At 38.6% G+C, this 19,947-nt stretch overlaps 1 protein-coding gene and 1 pseudogene across 1 annotated transcript; both read left to right on the top strand.

The window, feature by feature from the left end:
- Nucleotides 1–2,593: 2,593 nt before the first annotated feature.
- LOC118799573 (CCN family member 5-like) lies at nucleotides 2,594–10,138 on the top strand. The gene is made up of 5 exons (XM_036559523.1): nucleotides 2,594–2,711; nucleotides 3,675–3,891; nucleotides 5,446–5,694; nucleotides 7,348–7,571; nucleotides 9,250–10,138. Exons 1-5 carry the CDS (start codon nucleotides 2,649–2,651, stop codon nucleotides 9,529–9,531), a joined length of 1,035 nt encoding a protein of 344 aa, XP_036415416.1. The 5' UTR covers nucleotides 2,594–2,648; the 3' UTR covers nucleotides 9,532–10,138.
- LOC118799572 lies at nucleotides 7,538–19,490 on the top strand (annotated as a pseudogene).
- The last annotated feature ends 457 nt before the right edge of the window (nucleotides 19,491–19,947 follow it).

The following is a 19,947-nucleotide window of genomic DNA, read 5'->3' as shown; positions in this document are numbered from 1 at the left end:
GTCAACAGAAAGAACCTGGAAATCAAGGTTTTAATGCAGGGTTTTCAACTAAAACTTGCGAAGGTCCAGTTACATCAAATTTCTTGCTTACAAAGGTCCAGATTAGTAACATCTAACATAGTCGTGCTAATATAAATCTAAATATAAATCATGCTGTGCAGTCAGCGGCAGCATAGTACAACTTTGGTTGGATGCAAGCACATTTACGTATAGCTGTTTGCTATTTTGTTGCTCAGAAATGTTAGCAACTGAGAAGACATGAGTGGAGTAGAACAGGAGGTGTGACATTCAAAATCAGCCAATTCTATGGTATTTTCATGTCTCTTCTGGCCTATTCTTATTGCAAATGTAAGTGAAAAATGGTATTTTCCAGATGTATTTTTGCGCTTACAGTCTCACCATGACAGTAGAGCCCTGTATGTCATCAGCAATGGAAATTAAGGCTATGATAATGAACAGTCTGACCAGGAATAAAATATATATTATAAATAGAAGGGGACCCAGGACAGATCCTTGAGGCACTCCCCTGAGTAACAGGAATGACGTTACCTATAGAGTTAAACTGTGGCTTGTTAGTGAGATAAGACTAAATCCAATTAAGAGCTAAACTATTAGTGATGGATACAAGTTGGGAAAGAAGAGTGTCATCGTTTATGATATCAAAAGCTGAACTGAGATCAAGGGATGGTGACGATTTTAGGGAAAACCAGCATCAGCACAGAGCAGGAGATCATTAAAGGCTCAGACCCAGAACTATGCAGGGTGTGAAAGCCAGAGTGACAGAACTGATAGAGATTATTTTGAGTGAGAAAAATGTGAAGATGTGAGGTGACTCCTTCTACTACTTTAGTTTAGAAGGGGAGGTTTGAGGGTAGGTCTATAATTAGAGAGAGGAAGTGTATAAACTAGCCTTCTAAAGTACGGGTGTGACTGCAGTAAACTTAGTGCAAATGAGGTCAGAACTTGAAGAGAGATAACAATTATGGCTGAATTTTAGTCTCAGAGTGCACTGATCAGAGTGCATGCATCATTAGAGCAATAGAAAGACTCCAAAAATGAATCAAACAAAATTCTTTTTCCTTTGACATCTATTCAAAATGAAGAATGTTTATGCCTTCTCCTGTAAAGTTACCATTTCTGAGATGAGAGTTTTGTCGCAACAGCAAAGATTATACTGTTGTACACTTTTTTTCTGTTACTTTACTTTTACAGTGTTAATCAGTACTATGATTCGGCATATCGTCACTGTCAGAACAAAACCTTAGATCTCAAAAGAGTAACTTTATATAGGAGAAGGAAAACAACATCCTTCACTTTTGATCGAAGTTGATGTAACACATTTTTTCCAACCATCTTTGTTGGTCCATTTATCATGAGATTCTGACACAATGTATTTTCAAATTCATGAATATTATATGGCAATAAAGTTGAATGGGACTTGTCTTGGCCTACGCTGCAAGTTTGTGTTCTTTTCTGGCTTCAGTCATTGGTTAAAATCAGGGAGGGGAATTCCAGTCCAAGAGGGCCAGATTTCTTAACAGTTTGGTGATTTTCCTACTCACGCACACCTGATTTAACTCAGCTCAGTGATCAGCTCATCATCAGGTTTAGTTGATTAGTTCATTTAATTTATCCATTAAATTCAAAAGAGTACAATTTTTAAATTACAATAGCTGCAATTTTAGTCATATCCCACATTCAATTATATGTCACAACATTGTGCTCTAAACCACATTGACAGGTCTTTGCAACCTTAATAAAGACCAGGATGCTGTTTGAGTCATACAGAAACAGTTTAAGCTATTTCGGTATCTATTGAGGTCTAGTGTTTTTAAGCAGCATTAGCCTTATCTTGCCTGATCGACTCTGATTTTTTGCTGGACAATTCTTTTAGGGCAAAGGGGAAAAATTCACTAAAGGTGTTTTATGCAAGAGACTACTAGATAATAATCGCATTTACATTGCAATCACAATACCGGTCAGAAAACTCACAATTAGATATCTTCCTCGAATCGTCCAGCCCTAGCTGGAGCAAAGACATCACAAAACTGTGCTGGACTCAGCTCCCCACCTTTTGGTTTAAATGAATCAGTCCCTGAATCAGATCCATCGGAAAACATTTGCCGGCCTTTTCCTGTGAAGTCTTCAGGTCATTGATGTTGGAAAGCTGTTGATTGATGTCTGTGATGTGTAAAGATACGGTCTAGTGGTCTGGCCCCCTTATGGAACCGTGAGAAGCTAAAAAAGGGTTTTCTAACAACGCACTGGACATAAGAAATCATATATGTGTGTGTGTGTGTACAGTAGATTTATTTATATATCTACAATGGATTATAAAACATTGTTTACTTCCACATTATACTTTTATCCAGCTTTACTGGAACAAAGCTATTCACACTTTGTTTACCAAACCAATCTTTTTTAGTGGGTTGTTGAACTGGAAACTCAGACCATGTAAAAGTGGACGTTCTTCTGCGCTGGAATTGGAAGTATTTTTGATTCCCATCCAGATTCTATTTGCACTGTTCGCCTCTGACATCAGAGCCCCGACTGTATAAATGAATGGCCCTGAGGCGGGCGGGCTGCTAACACTGGCACTTAATGGAATCACGGACGTCTCACATAGGAGGCAAGTTTGGGCTCCCGGGATGAAGAAAGAAAGTAAAGAAGCTGTTTTTTCCGTCTCCCTCCTCCTCTGCACCCTCTCGCAGGTCAGAACTCTCCGCTCACTCTTTGTATTCAATGTGTAGAAACTTTATTTTTATTGTTTTTGTCAAAATGTGACATAAAGGGGTTCTTTGTGAAGAACCACTTTTGGTTCCATAAAAGACCTTTCAATGGACAGTGCATTAGAAAACAATTTTTGAAAATGCATAATTTTTGAAAGTGCATAAAAAACTCTAAATAACATAAAGATTGGTATAGAACCTTTACATTATGTGAACCTTTGAAAGGTTCCTCACCTACAGAAATCTCTTTTTCATTTTTCTTCAGCATCACTCAAAGAACCTTTTTTTAAGAATGTAAATGGTCCATCAAACAGATTTGTTAATGCAACAGTGCTATACTACACACTTAAAAAGATGGTTCTTCAAGAGTTCTTATTAAAGAAAATGGTTCTGTATAGATTATTGAAGAGGGGTGTATATAGCACCAAAGGGGGTCTACTATTGTATACAAGCTTGACAATGTAACAATGGAAAAACACTTTTGGGTGCTATATAGAACCTTTTTCAAAAAGGTGCTATATAGAACCATCTACAGCACATTCTCCATCAGTCTGAAGAACCTTTCATGATGCCAAGAACCCTTAAATCATACAAAGGGCTCTTTGAGTTTTCATGGTTCTATATAGAACTATTTTTATTTACTAAAGAACCCTTGAAGAACCACCTTTTTAAGTGTGTATAGATGCCTGCAAATTTCTTTGAAAGACTAAAAAAAGAACTAATGTTAGTTTTAGTTGAGTTTTTTTTTATTGAAATTTAATCGATAACTTGATAACTTCATGACCACTTCATGATAACTTCATGACTTTTGCACAGTACTTTACACTGAAGGGTCCAAAAGTAACCAAGTCTTTCCTCTAGCATTGCTCCTTTTTGGTTTCTCTATTTTTCAGAGTACATGCAAAACACAGTAATCACTCTGTGGCTTTAAACTGCCCCTCTCAGGTGGTCTGCCAGCTCTGTGAGGGACCCTGCCAGTGCCCCTGGTCCTCCCCCACCTGCCCAGTCGGTGTTTCTCTGGTCCTGGATGGGTGTGGGTGCTGTCAGACGTGCGCGAGACAAGAGGGCGAACCCTGCTCCGAAAAACACGTCTGTGACAGTCGACATGGTCTGCAGTGTGACTACAGCGCCAGTTTTCCGGGGGGGCCGGGAGAGTGTGTCAGTAAGTGCTGCTGCGCTGGTGTCAAACCTGGTTGTGCAAGAGCTGATAAGCAATTTCAGAGCTCTTTGAGATAACCTGGGAGAACAGAACAGGGCAGGCTCATGTTCTGATATTGCACAAGCTGTGAATTGGCCGCTTTGACAGAACTTTCTATTGTTTATGTATTTTTTGCTCACTTAACGTTATACTTTAAAGGGGACTTCCACCATTTTTTCCAAATTTCTGCATCGATAAATCTTTAAGTTGTGAATAAAGTTAATTCAGAGTGGTTTGGTGTGAAATGCTCTGTTCTAGAGAGCCTTATCAAGTCAGAATTGTTTACAGTGGTGGTAGGTGATAGGAACCAAATGTCCATCTCTAAAAGCTCACTCACAGAAAGTTGTTACATGAAATGGTTATGAATACACTGTCTGATGTCTGAGACATTGTTTTATTATAGTTTTGATAAAGGTTATCACGATGGTTTTGGCCTAAAACATATTTTTGAAATCCAGTAATAGTAGAGGGATGCATGTACGGTGTTGTGAGGCAAAACAGTCCCCAAAGAAATGTATTATTTTAGATTTTCCACTATTTTTCCATCCTCAACAATCCATATAAAACTCAGAAGACACATGTAGGTTCACTGGTGCTTTTGGATAGTAAATAAAATGGCTGTATTTGTGTTGTAGTCGTGACGACCCCTGGTTCCTATCACCACTACTGGAAAGAAATCTGAACCATTTCACACCAAACCACTCTGAATGACTCTGTTAACAGTTTAACAATTTAATTGTGCAGAAACTTTAACACAGGCGTTCAGCCAAATAATCACCATTCACAGCTTCATCAGTAGAATAGGCTGCCCTAGAACACTAGGCATAGTTCTAGGCTTGAGTGTACACACTTAAAAGTGTTTTTTCATAAACTCTCTGACAAAGATAATAGTAACTGTGAACACGCAGAACCACTGTTGAACCACTGTTGGTTCCCTAAAGAAACATATCTGAAAAAGAGATTTATGAATGCGAAGAACCTTTCAAAAGCTCAAATAATAGACTATAGACAGATAATAAAGATTCTATACCAGGTTAAGGGCCTTACTGGAACCTCTACATTGTGTGGAGACTCTTCTCTTTTAGAAAGGTTCTTCACAATCAGACATTCACAAAAACCACTTATTGAATGTTTTTTTTCAGGGAACTAAAAGTGGTTCTTCTATGGCAAAGAACTCTTATTTTTAAGAGTGTATGATGGAAACCCTGTTATATCTGTTTCTTTAAAGAACTCTAAAACTAACCTAAAGCTAAAGGTCATAGAACCACTTTTGGTACTATAGATGTCTTTTAAGAACGTCTGGTGCACCCACTGAAATGTTAATTAGGGAACCAGAAGTGGTTCTTTTAGGGCAAAGAACCTTTTTTGGCACCTTTGTTTTTAAACGTGTATAGTCACTATGCTCAGTGCCGTACAGTGTTGTAATCTCATTTAATCACAGCGAGACCTTGTGTGAACTTTGTGAACCTCTGAAAAACGTTCTCCAGTTTCTCTTTCCTGAATGAACAACCTCTCCAGGACAAAACGTGCTTGGCTGTGAGCTTGACGGTGTGTGGTACGAGGAGGGCCAGTCCTTCCAGCCCACCTGCATGCAGCTGTGCCACTGTGTGGGTGGTGGCATCACATGTGTCCTGCTCTGCAACGAAGATCTGAACTTGCCCTTTGCCAACTGTCCAAACCCCAGGCTCGTCCAGCTGCCAGGCCAGTGCTGCAGGGAGTGGGTCTGTGATGGCCTGGAGAACAGCGTCCTCCTAGAAAACACTGCCGGTAACTCACTGTTACGCATAAACCACCGAAAATCAAAGCAAATTTTAAAACATAAACATCTCAGCAGTAAGCATGTGTTTACTAGTCAAATCACTATACAACATTAGAGTAAATACAAAAAGAGGAGAGCGGGGCACAACTTAACACATTTTGGTTTCTAAGAAATATTTTTTTTAATATTTACTGGAATAATCATGTTTTAATAAAAGCAACATCTCTGCTACAAACACTTGAACTTTGTTTATAGCTCCTACAATTCATGTACAATTTCACTAAAAATGAGGGGAAGAGCAGTGTTACAGTTTAGCCCAAGGGTGGGTTCACTGTAACAGACAGAGGGTCAGTTTAACACCTGCTAGAAAAGTCTGATGAGTCAGTGCAAACAAAGTTAATTCAATATAATTGTATGTTATAAGAAACAAATTTATCTTCCAACCGTACTGCATTATATATTCTCATCTATAAGACAGACGGACAGAACAACCGATAGATACATACATCAAATTATATATATGACAGATTTATTGTTTGTCCCCTGAAGGACAGCAAATAAAAACAGCACACATCATATTGTGTAAGATACTGAACATTATTTCTGAATAACTACAGTTTTACCAACTGTTAATGTCAATTTCTGAGCTGTAACGCTGTAAAACTCTTTGGCTCAGATCTCTTTAAAGCACTGACAAATTGCTCTGAATTTTGGTGGAAGACTGTGGATAGGAAATGTGGTAATGTGGCCAGAAGCTCACACTGCTTGACCTTGTATAACAACATAAAAAGCTCATTTTAAAATGTGCCCTGCGTTAGGTTGTTCCCCGCACTCCCCCAAATATTACATACAGTAAAATGTAACAAAAATTTCTTGGTTTCAAAAAGTAGTTGAGATGTTGTGAGCTGGTTAGAAGAACAGAGGTTTGGTTCCTGACTTTCTGTCTCCATCCATCACACAGATTTGTTCAAATTCACCAGCAGCAAATCTGATTTAACTTAATGAAGCCCCCCAGCATTGGGCTGTGGAGCAGTGGAACTGCGTTCTCTGGAGTGATGGAGCTCCATCCAGTAGCTTTGGGATGAGTCAGAGTGATTCAGAACTGACCATCCAACATCAGAACCTGACCTTACTAATGCTCAATCAAATCCTCACAGCAATGTTCAACCTCTAATGTAAAGCCTTCCTAGAAGAGTAGAGGCTGTTACTGCAGGGCAAACTCACTATTAACACCCTTCATTTCAGAAGAAACACTGGTGTCTACAAACTTATGGACACAGACTGTATGTGTGTTGACGTGGGTTTAAAACTGTGATAAGTTAGTCAAACTTGGGTGGGAAAGGAAACCACCAGGTCTGCACGCTTTGTGCTTTAAATAACTCCAGTGGTCAACCACATACTTTTGTAAACATGATCTGCGCTGCTCTAGGGTGGTCGAAACAGCTCCAAACGAAATATAAGAGCTTAAGTTTGCTATGAAAGGCTTGGTGGGCTTCACTTGAGTCATTAATCCTTTGAGGACAGCCGAGCTTAGGTGCCGCACACAACCCAACGTCCTCTGTTCTAACGACAAGCTCAGCATACACAATAGTCTTGGGAGGTAAAAGCTCCCAATCAAACTCTGAGGATGTTTACGCTTCTTTGTCTGTGAATCATCGCAGCTGACCGAGTGGCGAGGTCGAGGCAGGACATGTCTGCGTCCAGTGCAATCCCGTGGTCCAACTGCATCGAGCAGATCACAGAGTGGAGCGCATGCTCACGCAGCTGCGGACCAGGTGTCTCCACCCGCATGTCAAACAGGAACTGGGCCTGCCGCCCACAAACACAGACACGTCTGTGCCAGGTCAGGCCCTGCTATCCGGCCCCTTCAGCGCCGACCAGCAGAGTCCAGCTGGTGAGTGACTTCACACCATAAACCTGCATAAGTTAACAGAACTCAAAATAATTAAGACAATTTAGCAAAAAGCTAAATTTTGCAAGTTTCAACAGCTCCAATAAATTACTTGTTTTGATGATTTGCTAAGTAAAAATAAGTTAACACTTCCACTTCAAAAATTGGGGGAAAACATTTTACTATGAAATGTGCTATAACTTATTTATTATAAATATAACTTATATATCGCTGCTGTTGTAGCAAAAACTCATATCTCCAAAAAAATAATCTTACAGAACAAGAAAAAACTTTCTTAACTTCTAATGGAAGTAAATGGAGAAATATTTATTTCCGAGTAATTGTGAGCCATTTCTGTTGTTCTGTTCATCATGAAATTTGACACAATAGAAACGGCAGTTGTCTTTTTCAAATTATGTAAAAAAAAAACGAAAATCGACAAAAATGGAGATGGAGGTTTTGTCCCGACAGCAACGATACAGTAGCTTAAATAAATGGTAATTGCGTATTGAAATTTGCAGTAGTGTGTTCTCGGTAGAGGGTGTGTTTACTTATTCACACTCAAAAAATCAACAACAACATGAAATTTACATTATCAAGAATGACAACAAAATAAATTGGTTGAGATGTAAACAAAGCCATTCAGATTGTAGAGACTCAGATTTCTTTCCAGTGGTGGTGATAGGAACCAGGGATCACCATGACTACAACACAAATATAGACATTTTATTTACTATCCAAAACCACCAGTGAACCTACATGTGTCTTCTGAGTTTTATATGGAATGTTGATGATGGTGAGATAGTTGAAAATTTAAAAAAATAAATGTTTTTTTGCCTTAGCCCACCCTGCATGTAAAAAATACACTTTAGGCTAAAAGCTTCTCAAAAGTATCACAAAACAATGTCTCAGACATCAGTGTATTCATGATCATTTTGTGTAATAACTTTCTGTTTAGAGGTGGACATCTGGTTCCTATCACCACCACTGTGAACAGTTCTGACTCTTTAAAAAAAAAAAGAGTTGGTGGAAGAGTTTAAGTATTTTAGGCTAAAAAAATTTTTACTTCTACACTGCAAAAAGTAGTATCTTGTCAATTAAAATGATTTTAAATCTAGATGATATATGCGATATTTATCATGTTGTGATTGTTGTCAGCTTATATCAAATTTATTTAATTTATTTCCAAACATTTTTCACTTGTTTTAAGAGATTTTATTAAGTAAAATTATCTCACTGTATTGGCAGATGATTGTGCTTGTTTTAAGAAATGTGCTTGAAACAAACAAAATTATCTGCCAGTAGAGTTATATACCTTTGCTTAATAAAATTAGTTAAAACAGGTAAGAAATGTCTAGAAATAAGCTAGATAACCTTATAAGTGCACAACCATTTCAAAATAAGAAATAATAGATATATTGACTAGAATTAAAATACTTTCACTTGACAAGATACTATTTTTTGCAGGGTATAATTAGCATATTGAAAATGCATCAACTACCTGGCTCCTGCAGCTATTCTCCATTCATTAGCAAGCATTTTCAGGTAGCCTGTGCCTTTAATGTGGAAGTAAAACAAGCCCAGTGTAAAAGCTGCAGCTCTGGTGTGATTGATTAGCTGAGGCTGCACAGTGTTTGCCCCGACAGTGTTTATTTGAGGCCCTGCATTCCAGGGAACGGGTGTGTGCAAGAGCAGCTACCGGTCTCCCCTCCCTGTTCGGCTCGAGCACCAAGACTGCCACAGCGTGCGCTCCTACAGGCCCCTGTTCTGCGGCACATGCACCGACAACCGCTGCTGTACCCCCCACCGGACCAGAACTGTCCGGACGGCTTTCCGCTGCCCTCAGGGAGGCATCGCTCAGCACAGGGTCATGGTCATCGAGTCGTGCGCCTGTCATTCCCACTGTCCTGATCTGCCACTGACCAGCTCCAGAAGAACCAGATCTTGGCTTTAGATGGATTGACAACAGATGGTTCAGATAACAGTAACTTCACCATTCCTGAGACATTGGTGCAAAATATCAATTTGTTATACATTATTTAACCCCTTAAAGCCTGAGATCCTGTAAGTGGGCCTAGTTCCTCAACATTACTTACATATTAGCTTCATATGTTTCACATGAACATGTTTTGGCCATTTTAGATTAAACATGGAAGCTTATAAAAGACATTCCATATGTTTTATTTAAAGCTTGTGATAGATATTAACATATATTTGAACTTCTATCAGTTATACAGTGACTTCAGTAAAGAGTCCTTCCATAGAGCTGCTGCCACTGTTTTCCATTCCTAACAACTAACCCAAACCTGCTTAGACTCACATTACAAGGTTGCATTTGTAAAATCAAAACGTGATTGGTCGATTCTTTGGTTGCTTCCTAATTATGTTCGTAGTTAATCTAACATGTAAGGCCTTCAGTGCAGCTGCTGATGTCCTAACCAATGCAAGAGTTCACTTGGCTGCATCTACTTAGATACTGCAGAGAAAATAACACTGACTGGATTATTTTTCTTTGGCTATTTCAATTTTTTAACCATTTAGCTTCCATAGTTTTCATTACTTTTTCCCTTTTTCCTTACTTTTTATTAAATTCATAAAATATCTCGCCTTCTACCTGAAGACACAAATGTGTTTTTGTTATTGCTGGCGATAACTGAGACTTCTAAGAGTTAAAGTGTGTGGGCTTATACATTTACCCACTTTACAAAGTGACTGGTAATGCATAGACCAGGGCTTGGCAACATGACTTTTACTGCCCTGATCGTTCTAACACAGTTTTAACAATAAATGGTCTTAAACGATGGAGTTAATATAGCCTGTATCTACTAATTCACTCTTTAACCCTAAAGATCAGTGTGTGTTGGTCACCATAGCAATGCAGACAAAAGTCTTACCTAGCTAGTAACTAATGAAAAGGCAAAAAGAAAAATTTAAGAAGAGCAATAATAATTTGGAGACGAATGGCCTTATTTGCATTTATAAACACTATAAAATATTGTTTCCTAATATGTTTAACTTGCAGTGAGCAACTGTCAAACACTGAAAAGTCATGAAGCTGAAGTCAGCTTCTCATTCAAATTTTCCCGTTCCACCTTAAATGGTGAAGCAGTTACAGTCTGAAGCCTCAGGCACCATTTAAGGTGGAACGGGAAAATTCAAACAAGAAGCTGATAAATGGGAAGCTGACTTCAGCCTCGTAAAAAGCCAAACATTGAGAGGCTTTTTACAAGAAACTGTTCTACCTTTGTGGAAAAGATTCCTGCCAGAGATGCGAGAAAAGTGGCTATGGCTTAGCTAAAGCTTAAAACAGAGCAAAGTTAAGTCTGCGTTTTCTTTATATTATATTTTGTAGTCTATACTAGTACATTAGCAAATACTGAAACATATTTACAACCAAGATGGAAAAATAGACATAAAATGTTGTGGCCCCCAAGGTTGTTTGATTTTTATTGAAAGGACAAAATGGATCTTCTCAACATTTGGGTTACTCCTAAATAACTTGTACAGTCCAAAATAAAGTGACCCTCACCATGTAAAGTATATCTGCAGTAACCACTTTGTTCTGTAATGGTTTTCATTTTACAAGAATTGTGCAGGGATGAGATTACAGTCATGTGATCATTTAGTGTAATATAACATCTGATATCTTCGGCACCAAACGTAGGTCCATTAGACGGTAAGATAAGGAACAGGCTGAGACTAGGATAGAACTGACTGAACTGTAAGATTTATTTGCTGGCATCACAGTTACATTTTTATAAAGAAAATAAAACAATTCAATAACAAAAATGAATGTTTGTGGGTTTGTGTTTATATGTTTGTGGGTAGGTTTCTCTGAGTCCTACCAGTGACCTTCCAGGTAAGTGTGAACTGTTTTTGTGATTCAAATTCCTGAAAAGAAAACACAAAGGCATGAACAATATCATCAAATCTTTTCCAGCTATAAAATACATTTTGTGATGTATAGTATTGCCCAAAAGATTATAAAAAAAGATAAAAAAGATATAAAATAATCCACTTGCATTCTCTCCTAAACTGACTCCTAACAACCACCTGCAAAACCAGGGGCACGTTCAGTCTCAAAACACTGTACACCATTGTGACACACTTAAAAAAGTTCTTCAAGGGTTCTTTAGTAAAGAAAATGGTTCTATATAGAACCATGACCACTGCATGATTAAAGGGTCCTTTGCATCACGAAATGGTTCTTCAGATTGATGGAGAATGTGCTGTAGATGGTTCTATATAGAACCTTTTTGAAAAGGGCTCTGTATAGCACCAAAAAGGGTCCATTTATTGTAACAAGCTTGACATAGTAACAATAGCAGAACCCTTTTGCGTGCTATATAGAACTCTTTTTTTAAACAGTAAATAACAATAATAAATAATCCCCAAAGAAAACCTATTTTTTCAGATTTTACCATCATTAACATGTCATATAAAACTCATGTGTAGGTTCACCTGTGGTTTTGGATAGTAAACAAAATGGCTATATTTGCATTGTAAACATCAGGACGCCTGGTTTCTATCACCACCACTTTAAATAAACTGAATTATGATAAGCTTCACCACTTTGCTTTGGAAATTACAAGAGCAACTTCAGGCCATATCGGGTGATTACAGTCTTTGAAAGCATGAGGTTGATCAGGCCGAATTAAATCTATTTTCATTCCCAAAGAGGATTCCAAGAACCACATTGATTGATTTACCACAAATGATGCAATGCTGCACTATTGCCAGCTGCTTGGAAAGCAAGCAGCTGTGGCATAATAGGTTTTGCTGATGAAAGAAGCATAAAGCACCAGGCTAATGGCAGCTGAAGTAGCACTATGAAACAAGGACTGTATTGTTCAATGCATTATATGTCCATACGTTTTTTAGACACCTGCTGAGTTTCTTCTAAAATGAAGAGTATTAATAGTGAGTTTGTGCTGCAGTAACAGCCTCTACTCTTCTGAAAAGGCTTTAGACTAGATGTTGGAACATTGCTGTGAGGATTTGATGGAGCATTAGTGAGGTCAGGTACTGATGTAGGATGGTCAGTTCTTGATCACTCCAACTCCTTCCAAAGGTATTGGACTTTGCTCCATTACTCTGTAGTGATATAGCATAACCTGTAATACAAGCTAAAAATCACTGAGGTGCCACCAGGTGGACCAGTTAAGAGACAAAAGGATCTTCCTTTCAGGTTACACAAAAACACTTCATCCCTTAAACTCTGAGGGACCTATAATTGGGTCCACATTTCAATCCCTCACTCTCAAAATGGCATAACTTAGTTCAGCATGAGTTACCAGATAATTTAAAGTCCCAGTCAAGAAGAGGCAGTTAAGCAGTTAAAATATACTATATAAAATATACTAAAGATAGATTTAATGACTTTGGGATTTATTTGCAAGTTTCAGAATGACATAAAAAAGAAGCCACATTTAGTTTTTTTTTTTTTTCAGTATGTCAAATGTAGCAAATAAACAGTAACTGCACGTCCTCAGACTTTGAACAGGACGTGTTAACTTATTTAGGACTTATTTAGACGCGCACACACACACACACACACACACACACACACACACACACACACACACACACACGCACACATATATATGTATATACTCACTGATTCAGACGATGTGGTTAACAGCATTTGGCACACTGTTCTGTATTTGTGTCTTATCGCATCCTGTTATTTCAGTTCTTCGTTTCTCTGCACTTAACTCAGCCTGTATTTTACTGTTCACTTCTTTAAAAAGCTGCTCTCAGTTCATCCCCCCTCAGTATCTACACCAGATCACGCTATCATGTCTCTTAGGTTAGAGATTCTTACAGCATCTCCAGGTATATTTGTATTGATCTATTTGGCTTCTACTGTCACTCTGGATAAGAACGTCTGCTAAATGAAATAAATGTAAATACACTACATTTCTAATAAATAAAAACCCTCAGACTGTTAGATTTGACATACACTGAGGGGAAACAGGTATTCAGACACTGTTTTGTCATTGTCATTTGGAGACTATATTAAAATCCACAAAATTAAAAGGTTAAATATTGGGGCTCCCGAGTGGCGCAGCCGTCTAAGCGTTGGCCCTATCATCAGGAGATCGCGAGTTCGATCTCTGGTGATGCTATAGCCGTCCGTAGCCGGGAGTCCAAGAGAGCACAACTGGGCACGCTCTCTCTGGGTGGGCAGGATGGCCCCTCTTTCTCCCCCCATCATTCATAGCGATGCTAGTCAGCGTAGGCGTCAGGCAGTCTCCGAGCGCGTTCAACTGTCCGATGACGTTGCATGAGCGGCAGTTCGAAAAGAAGCGGTGGCTGGCTTCACAGGTTAGCATTAGTGAGGTCAGGTACTGATGTTGGATGGTCAGTTCTTGATCACTCCAACTCTTTCCAAAGGTATTGGACTTTGCTCCATCACTCTGTAAGCTAAAAGATCTATACAAATATACCTGGAGATCCTGTAAGAACCTTCAACCTAAGAGACATGATAGCATGATCTAGTGTAGATACTGAGGGGGATGAACTGAAAGCTTTTTAAAGAAGTGAACAGTAAAATAAGGGCTGAGTAAAGAGCAGAGAAACGATGAACTGAAATAACAGGATAAGAATAAGACACAAATACAGAACTGTGTGCAGAACGCTGTTAACCACATCGTCTGAATCAGTCGAGTCTTCAGGTTGTGGTGGAAGGAGTTCAGAGGAAATTCATTTCACCACTGATGGGCGAGGGCCCTGAAACTGAGAGAGCAGGCCTTACAGACACGTTTTTATCTACTCCTATTCATTAGTTCGTTCAGTGTAATCTTAAAACTCAACATCTTTCTCTTTGGCTCCTGGCATCATGTGTTTACATATTCTTTTGCTTGTTTCACTCTCCCTCTTCGTGTTCCTTCCTCTGCTCTATCTTTTCTTTGGTGAGCGTCCGTCTTCTACTTCACGGTTTACAGTTTTGCTACACTGTTGGCTGAAAGTGCAAGTTAACCTGCAGCTGAGTGTAAATCTTCAACAGTCCAGTAGTTCAGTAACAACCCTGAAATTCTGTAGACCTAACTTAAACCTATTGAATTTATGTTCTGTTTCTACTGTGATTTACTTGAATTCACTGGGTACATGTTTCTCAATTGAACATCTTAAACTTAACCCAGTTGTGTGGAACCACTTGACAAAACATTTTTAAGTATTTTATGTACTCAAATCACTTTAGTGTGTTACTTGAATTTATTAAGCACATATTACTCAATCAAGCATCTTAGAAGCTACTTAAGATGGTTGCGTAGAACCATTGGACAGAACATTTTAGGGAAATCCAACATTTCATTTTCGAGTAATACAGAAATGAATCAGTCAAGTTAATTAAAAATGTACTCAAATCACTTTAGTGTGATTATTTGAAATGATTAAGTACATATTACTCAATCAAGTATCTTAGAGGCTACCTAACATAGCTTCATAGAACGACTGGACTGGACATTTTTTAAGGAAATAAAATCTTTTTTTTTTTTTACTGTAGAACTGGAGCTACAAGGCTAATGTAGCTAACAAACACTATAATTCAGTAGTCAGCCAAAACCCTCAACTTGTTTCTGTAAAAGTACATTACCAAAACCTGCTAAACCTCAATGTGGTTTAGATCACAGTATGACCTACTGTGAGCTATAAAAATTAATTAAGCCTTGTAGTCCCAGCTCTAAACTAAACACTACATTTGAGTGGAAAATTGTGTAAATCTGATTTTTTTGCTGAAATATTACTTTAATGTACTAATATTATAGTGCTCAGAAAGGAGCAGAATTCAGGAACTTGCAGCTCTTTACTCACATGTTTGCTTACTACTAATCACTGAACTTGAACCTACGTGTGAAGGAGAAGTAAAACATATTCAAATTAGGTCCAGGAATAACATCACAACTGAAACCTAAAAATTCCAAGACCTAATTTAAGAGAACGTGTGACTGGTAACATGTATCAACTTCATACAGGAATTATATTTGATTTTGTGGCAGGAATTTTTTTTTTTTTTCAAAAAAAGAAAATGTTTAAACTTTTTATTGTAGTTATGTTTATTTGTATTTATTCTAACGATGTGTAGTGTTATAGACAAAAACAAACTTACTGACCAGATAATGTTTTAAACAATTCAGTGGCTAAGACTTTTAAACTGAACAATGTGTGTGTGTGTGTGTGTGTGTGTGTGTGTGTGTGTGTGTTTGCATTCAGCTACTTTAATTAAAACATCTGTAACTAATTGTATGCGTCGGCACTGACTTGTTTAGAAACGAATTTCACTCACACTCAAGCATAAGCTTACTGAAAAAATGTGTGTGCATTTAGAGGTGGCCAGACTACCCAGTTATATACCTCTAAGAGCAAACACATTCATAGAGAAATCCTCATTTCCTACATTCTTAAACAAGATGGTTCTCTAGTAAAGAGAATGGTTCTATTTAGAACCATGAACACTCAAAGAACCCTCTGCATGATTATATGGTTCTTTGCATCATGAAAGGGCTTTTCAGACTGATGGATAATGTGTTGCATGTGGTTTCTATATAGAACCTTATTAAAATGGGTTCCATTTAGCACCAGAAAGCGTTCTTCAACTGTGTCAAGCTTGACATCCTGACAATAGAAGAACCCTTTTTGGTGCTATATAGAACCATATATTTTCTTCCATATAGGTTGAACTTTTTTAAAAGGGTTCTATATAGCACCCAACATGGTTTTTCTATTGTTACAAACTTGACATCATCCCTTATGGGTGCTATATAGAACCTTTTTCAAAAAGGTTCTAAATATAACCCTTGCCTTTACTAAAGGACCTTTGACGAACCATCGTTTTTAAGAGTGTATGTTACATTTCTATATGTAATATTTTCCCCAGACATTTTAAAATAAATGCATCTTATAATAATAATAATAAATTTGGTTAATATGGCAATATATTCTGAAATATATTTTAGTGTACGGAATGTATTTTGGCATAGACAGCAATGAATTTCAAATATATAAAAACATATGTCCATATATTTTTTTTCCATCTGGGTAGAAACTTTTTGAAAAGGCTTATAGCAACCAACAGGTGCTATATAACAGGTGCTATATAGCTATATTGTTCCAAGCATGACATCATTACAATAGAAGAACCCTTTTGTGTGCTATACAGAACGTTTTTCAAAAAGGTTCTATATAGAACCCTTGTCTTTACTAAAGAACGCTTGAAGAACCATCTTATGGTGCATTTATATGTAATATGTCCCCATACATTTTAAAATATATTTGATTAATATGACAATATATTCTAAAATACACTTTAGTGTTTGAATGTATTTCAAACACTTAAAAATATATATAAAATATATATTTTTTCCATATGGATAGAAGCTTTTTGAAAAGGGTTTCTATATAGCACCCAACAGGGTTTTTCTATTGTTGCAAACTTGACATCATCTCAATAGAAGAACCCTTTTGTGTGCTATACAGAACGTTTTTCAAAAAGGTTCTTTACTAAAGAACCCTTGAAGAACCATCTTATGGTGCATTTATATATGTAATATTTCCCCATACATTTTCAAATAAATGCATTTTAAAATATATTTGATTAATATGGCAATATATTCCAAAATACATGTTAAATACGGTTCTATATGGAACTTTATTAAATTGAGTTCTATATAGTACCAAAAAGGGTTCTTTAACTGTGTCAAGCTTGACATCGTAACAATAGAAGAACCCTTTTTGGTGCTATATAGAACCATATATTTTCTTCCATATAGGTTGAACCTCTTTGAAAAGGGTTCTATATAGCATTCAAAAGGGTTCTTCTATTGTTACAAGCTTGACATTATCTCAATAGAAGAACCCTTTTGGGTGCTATGCAGAGCCACTGTCTTAACTATAGAACCCTTAAAGAACCCTCTTTTTTAAGAGTGTATGGTACATTTCCTGGTGTAATATTTCAGAAGAGATTATAGAATAAATGCATTTTAAAATATATTTGATTAATATGGCAATATATTCTGAAATACATGTTGAATACGGTTCTATACGGAACCTTATTAAAATGGGTTCTATATAGCACCAAAAAGAGGTCTTTAACTGTGTCAAGCTTGACATTATCTCAATAGAAGAACCCCTTTGGGTGCTATGCAAAACCACTGTCTTAACTATAGAACCCTTAAAGAACCCTCTTTTTTAAGAGTGTATGGTACATTTCTTGGTGTAATATTTCCCAACAGATTATAGAATAAATGCATTTTAAAATATATTTGATTAATATGGCAATATATTCTGAAATACATTTAGTGAATGTATTTCAAATATGTAAAAATATGTGTCCATATATTTTTTTCTATATGGGTTGAACCTATATGGGTTTTATATAGCACCCAAAAAAGGTTCTTCTATTGTTATAAGGTTGAATAGAAGAATCCTTTCGGGTGCTATACAGAACCCTTTTCAAAAGGGTTCTAGATAGAACCCTTGTCTTTACTAGAAAACCCTTGAAGAACCATCGTTTTAGGAGTGTACAGCCCGGTGGAGGAAGTGGGCGTCTTTCCGGCTGTGTTTACGAGGCAGCTGAACAGCTCAGCGGGCTCCAGTCTGCTCGACACGGCAGCTCCGGAGAGCTTGAGCAGCAGAATGGAGGCGGAGAGCAGGAGCGCGAGGAACGACACGGAGTGCCTGCAGATCGATCTGTCCTTTACGCACAAGTTCCTGCCCACCGTCTACGTCCTGGTCTTCATTATAGGAGCGTCTGCCAACGTGTGCGGGCTGAGGTCGGTCTACAGCGGCTGGAAGAAGATGGGCAACATCAACGTGTTCATCCTGAACCTCGGCGTGGCGGACCTGCTGTACGTGTCCACGCTGCCGTTCCTGGTGAGCTATTACGCAGCGAACAGCAGCTGGGTTTTCGGGCAGACCTTCTGCAAAATCACGCGCTTCTGCTTCAACCTGAACCTGTACGGCAGCATAGGCTTCCTCACGTGCATCAGCCTGTACAGGTACCTCGGGCATCGTCCACACCATGAGGGTGATGGGCAAAATCAACACCAGGATGTCTGTGGCCATCAGCGCCCTCGTGTGGACGCTGGTGTTCGTTCAGATTCTGCCTGACATGTACTTCGACAAGTCTAAGCCAAATTCCTCAGAGGCCTGCTACGACACCACCAATAATCAGTGGATCAGAGACTACCTCTCCTACAGTCTGGGCTGGACAGTCACCGGCTTCGTCATTCCCCTGCTCATCATCTTGCTCTGCTACGGCCACATCATCGTAGTTCTGGCCACCAGGGCCAACGTGGACACCCTCCTGAAGCAGCGCTGTCTGAAGCTTGTCATCATGCTCACGGTGCTGTTTTCCATCTGCTTCATCCCCTACCACATTTTCAGAAACCTGAACCTGAAGACCAGGATCCTGAAGCTGGAGGGCACGTGCCACAAGAGCTTCGACAACATCTACGTTGCCCACCAGGTGAGCAGGGGCCTTGTGTGCTTGAACAGCGCCATCAATCCACTCATATACCTCGTCGCGAATGACGAGTTCCTCATGCGGATTCACGGCATGAGCAAGCGAGCCCGGCTGTCCCTCATGCAGTTGACCGGGGTGGTCATCTACCGCAGGTCGCAGGAGGTGGACTCTCTGGCCGACACGCGACAGGAAATTGAAGGCCCTGAGAGGAACTGACGTCACTGGATGAGTGCGAGCAGCTCTGGCACATTTGCATGTGCTAAAAGGTTGTAGCAAAACCACAAAATCAGGGACGGCCAGCTTCGGTTTCGGTTCAGTTTGGTGATTTCCATGAGCTGACAGCTGGTAATTAACTGAGAAATGGAAGGAAAACCTTTAGTGTAAGTTAAAGGGGAATTGGCTTCAAAATGGCTTCATAATTCAGTCATTCAGAGTGGTTTGGTGTGAAATGGTTCAGATTTCTTTACAGTGGTGGTGATAGGAACCAGGGGTCACCATGGCTACAACACAGATGTAGCCATTTTATTTACTATCTAAAACCACCAGTGAACCTATGGGTGTCTTTTGAGTTTATATGAATGTTGATGATGTTAAATTGGTGGTAAATCTGAAAAAATATGTTTCTTTGGGGCCTATTTTGCTTCTCAATGCTCAGCATGCATCACTCCAGGGATTTTAAAAGGCATTTTAGTCCAAAACCTAGAACAGATTTGTGTTTTAGGCCCTAGTTCAGAAGTCAGAGTTAAGCTCAGGGAATCAGACATTTTCTAGGGGGTCTCATCATTTCCTGAAAGTTCCCACAATGCACTGTAAAAATCAGTGAGCATTGACTGTTCACTATGCTGTCTGACCAGAAATGGTGCCACACCTGCACCTGCCTCGGGTAAAAAAAAGTGTATTTTT

This window comes from Colossoma macropomum, unplaced genomic scaffold (assembly GCF_904425465.1).
Source record: "Colossoma macropomum unplaced genomic scaffold, Colossoma_macropomum, whole genome shotgun sequence".
Classification (NCBI taxonomy): domain Eukaryota; kingdom Metazoa; phylum Chordata; class Actinopteri; order Characiformes; family Serrasalmidae; genus Colossoma; species Colossoma macropomum.
Note: the sequence above shows the minus strand (reverse complement) of the source record. Positions and strands in the feature narration are given on the sequence as shown.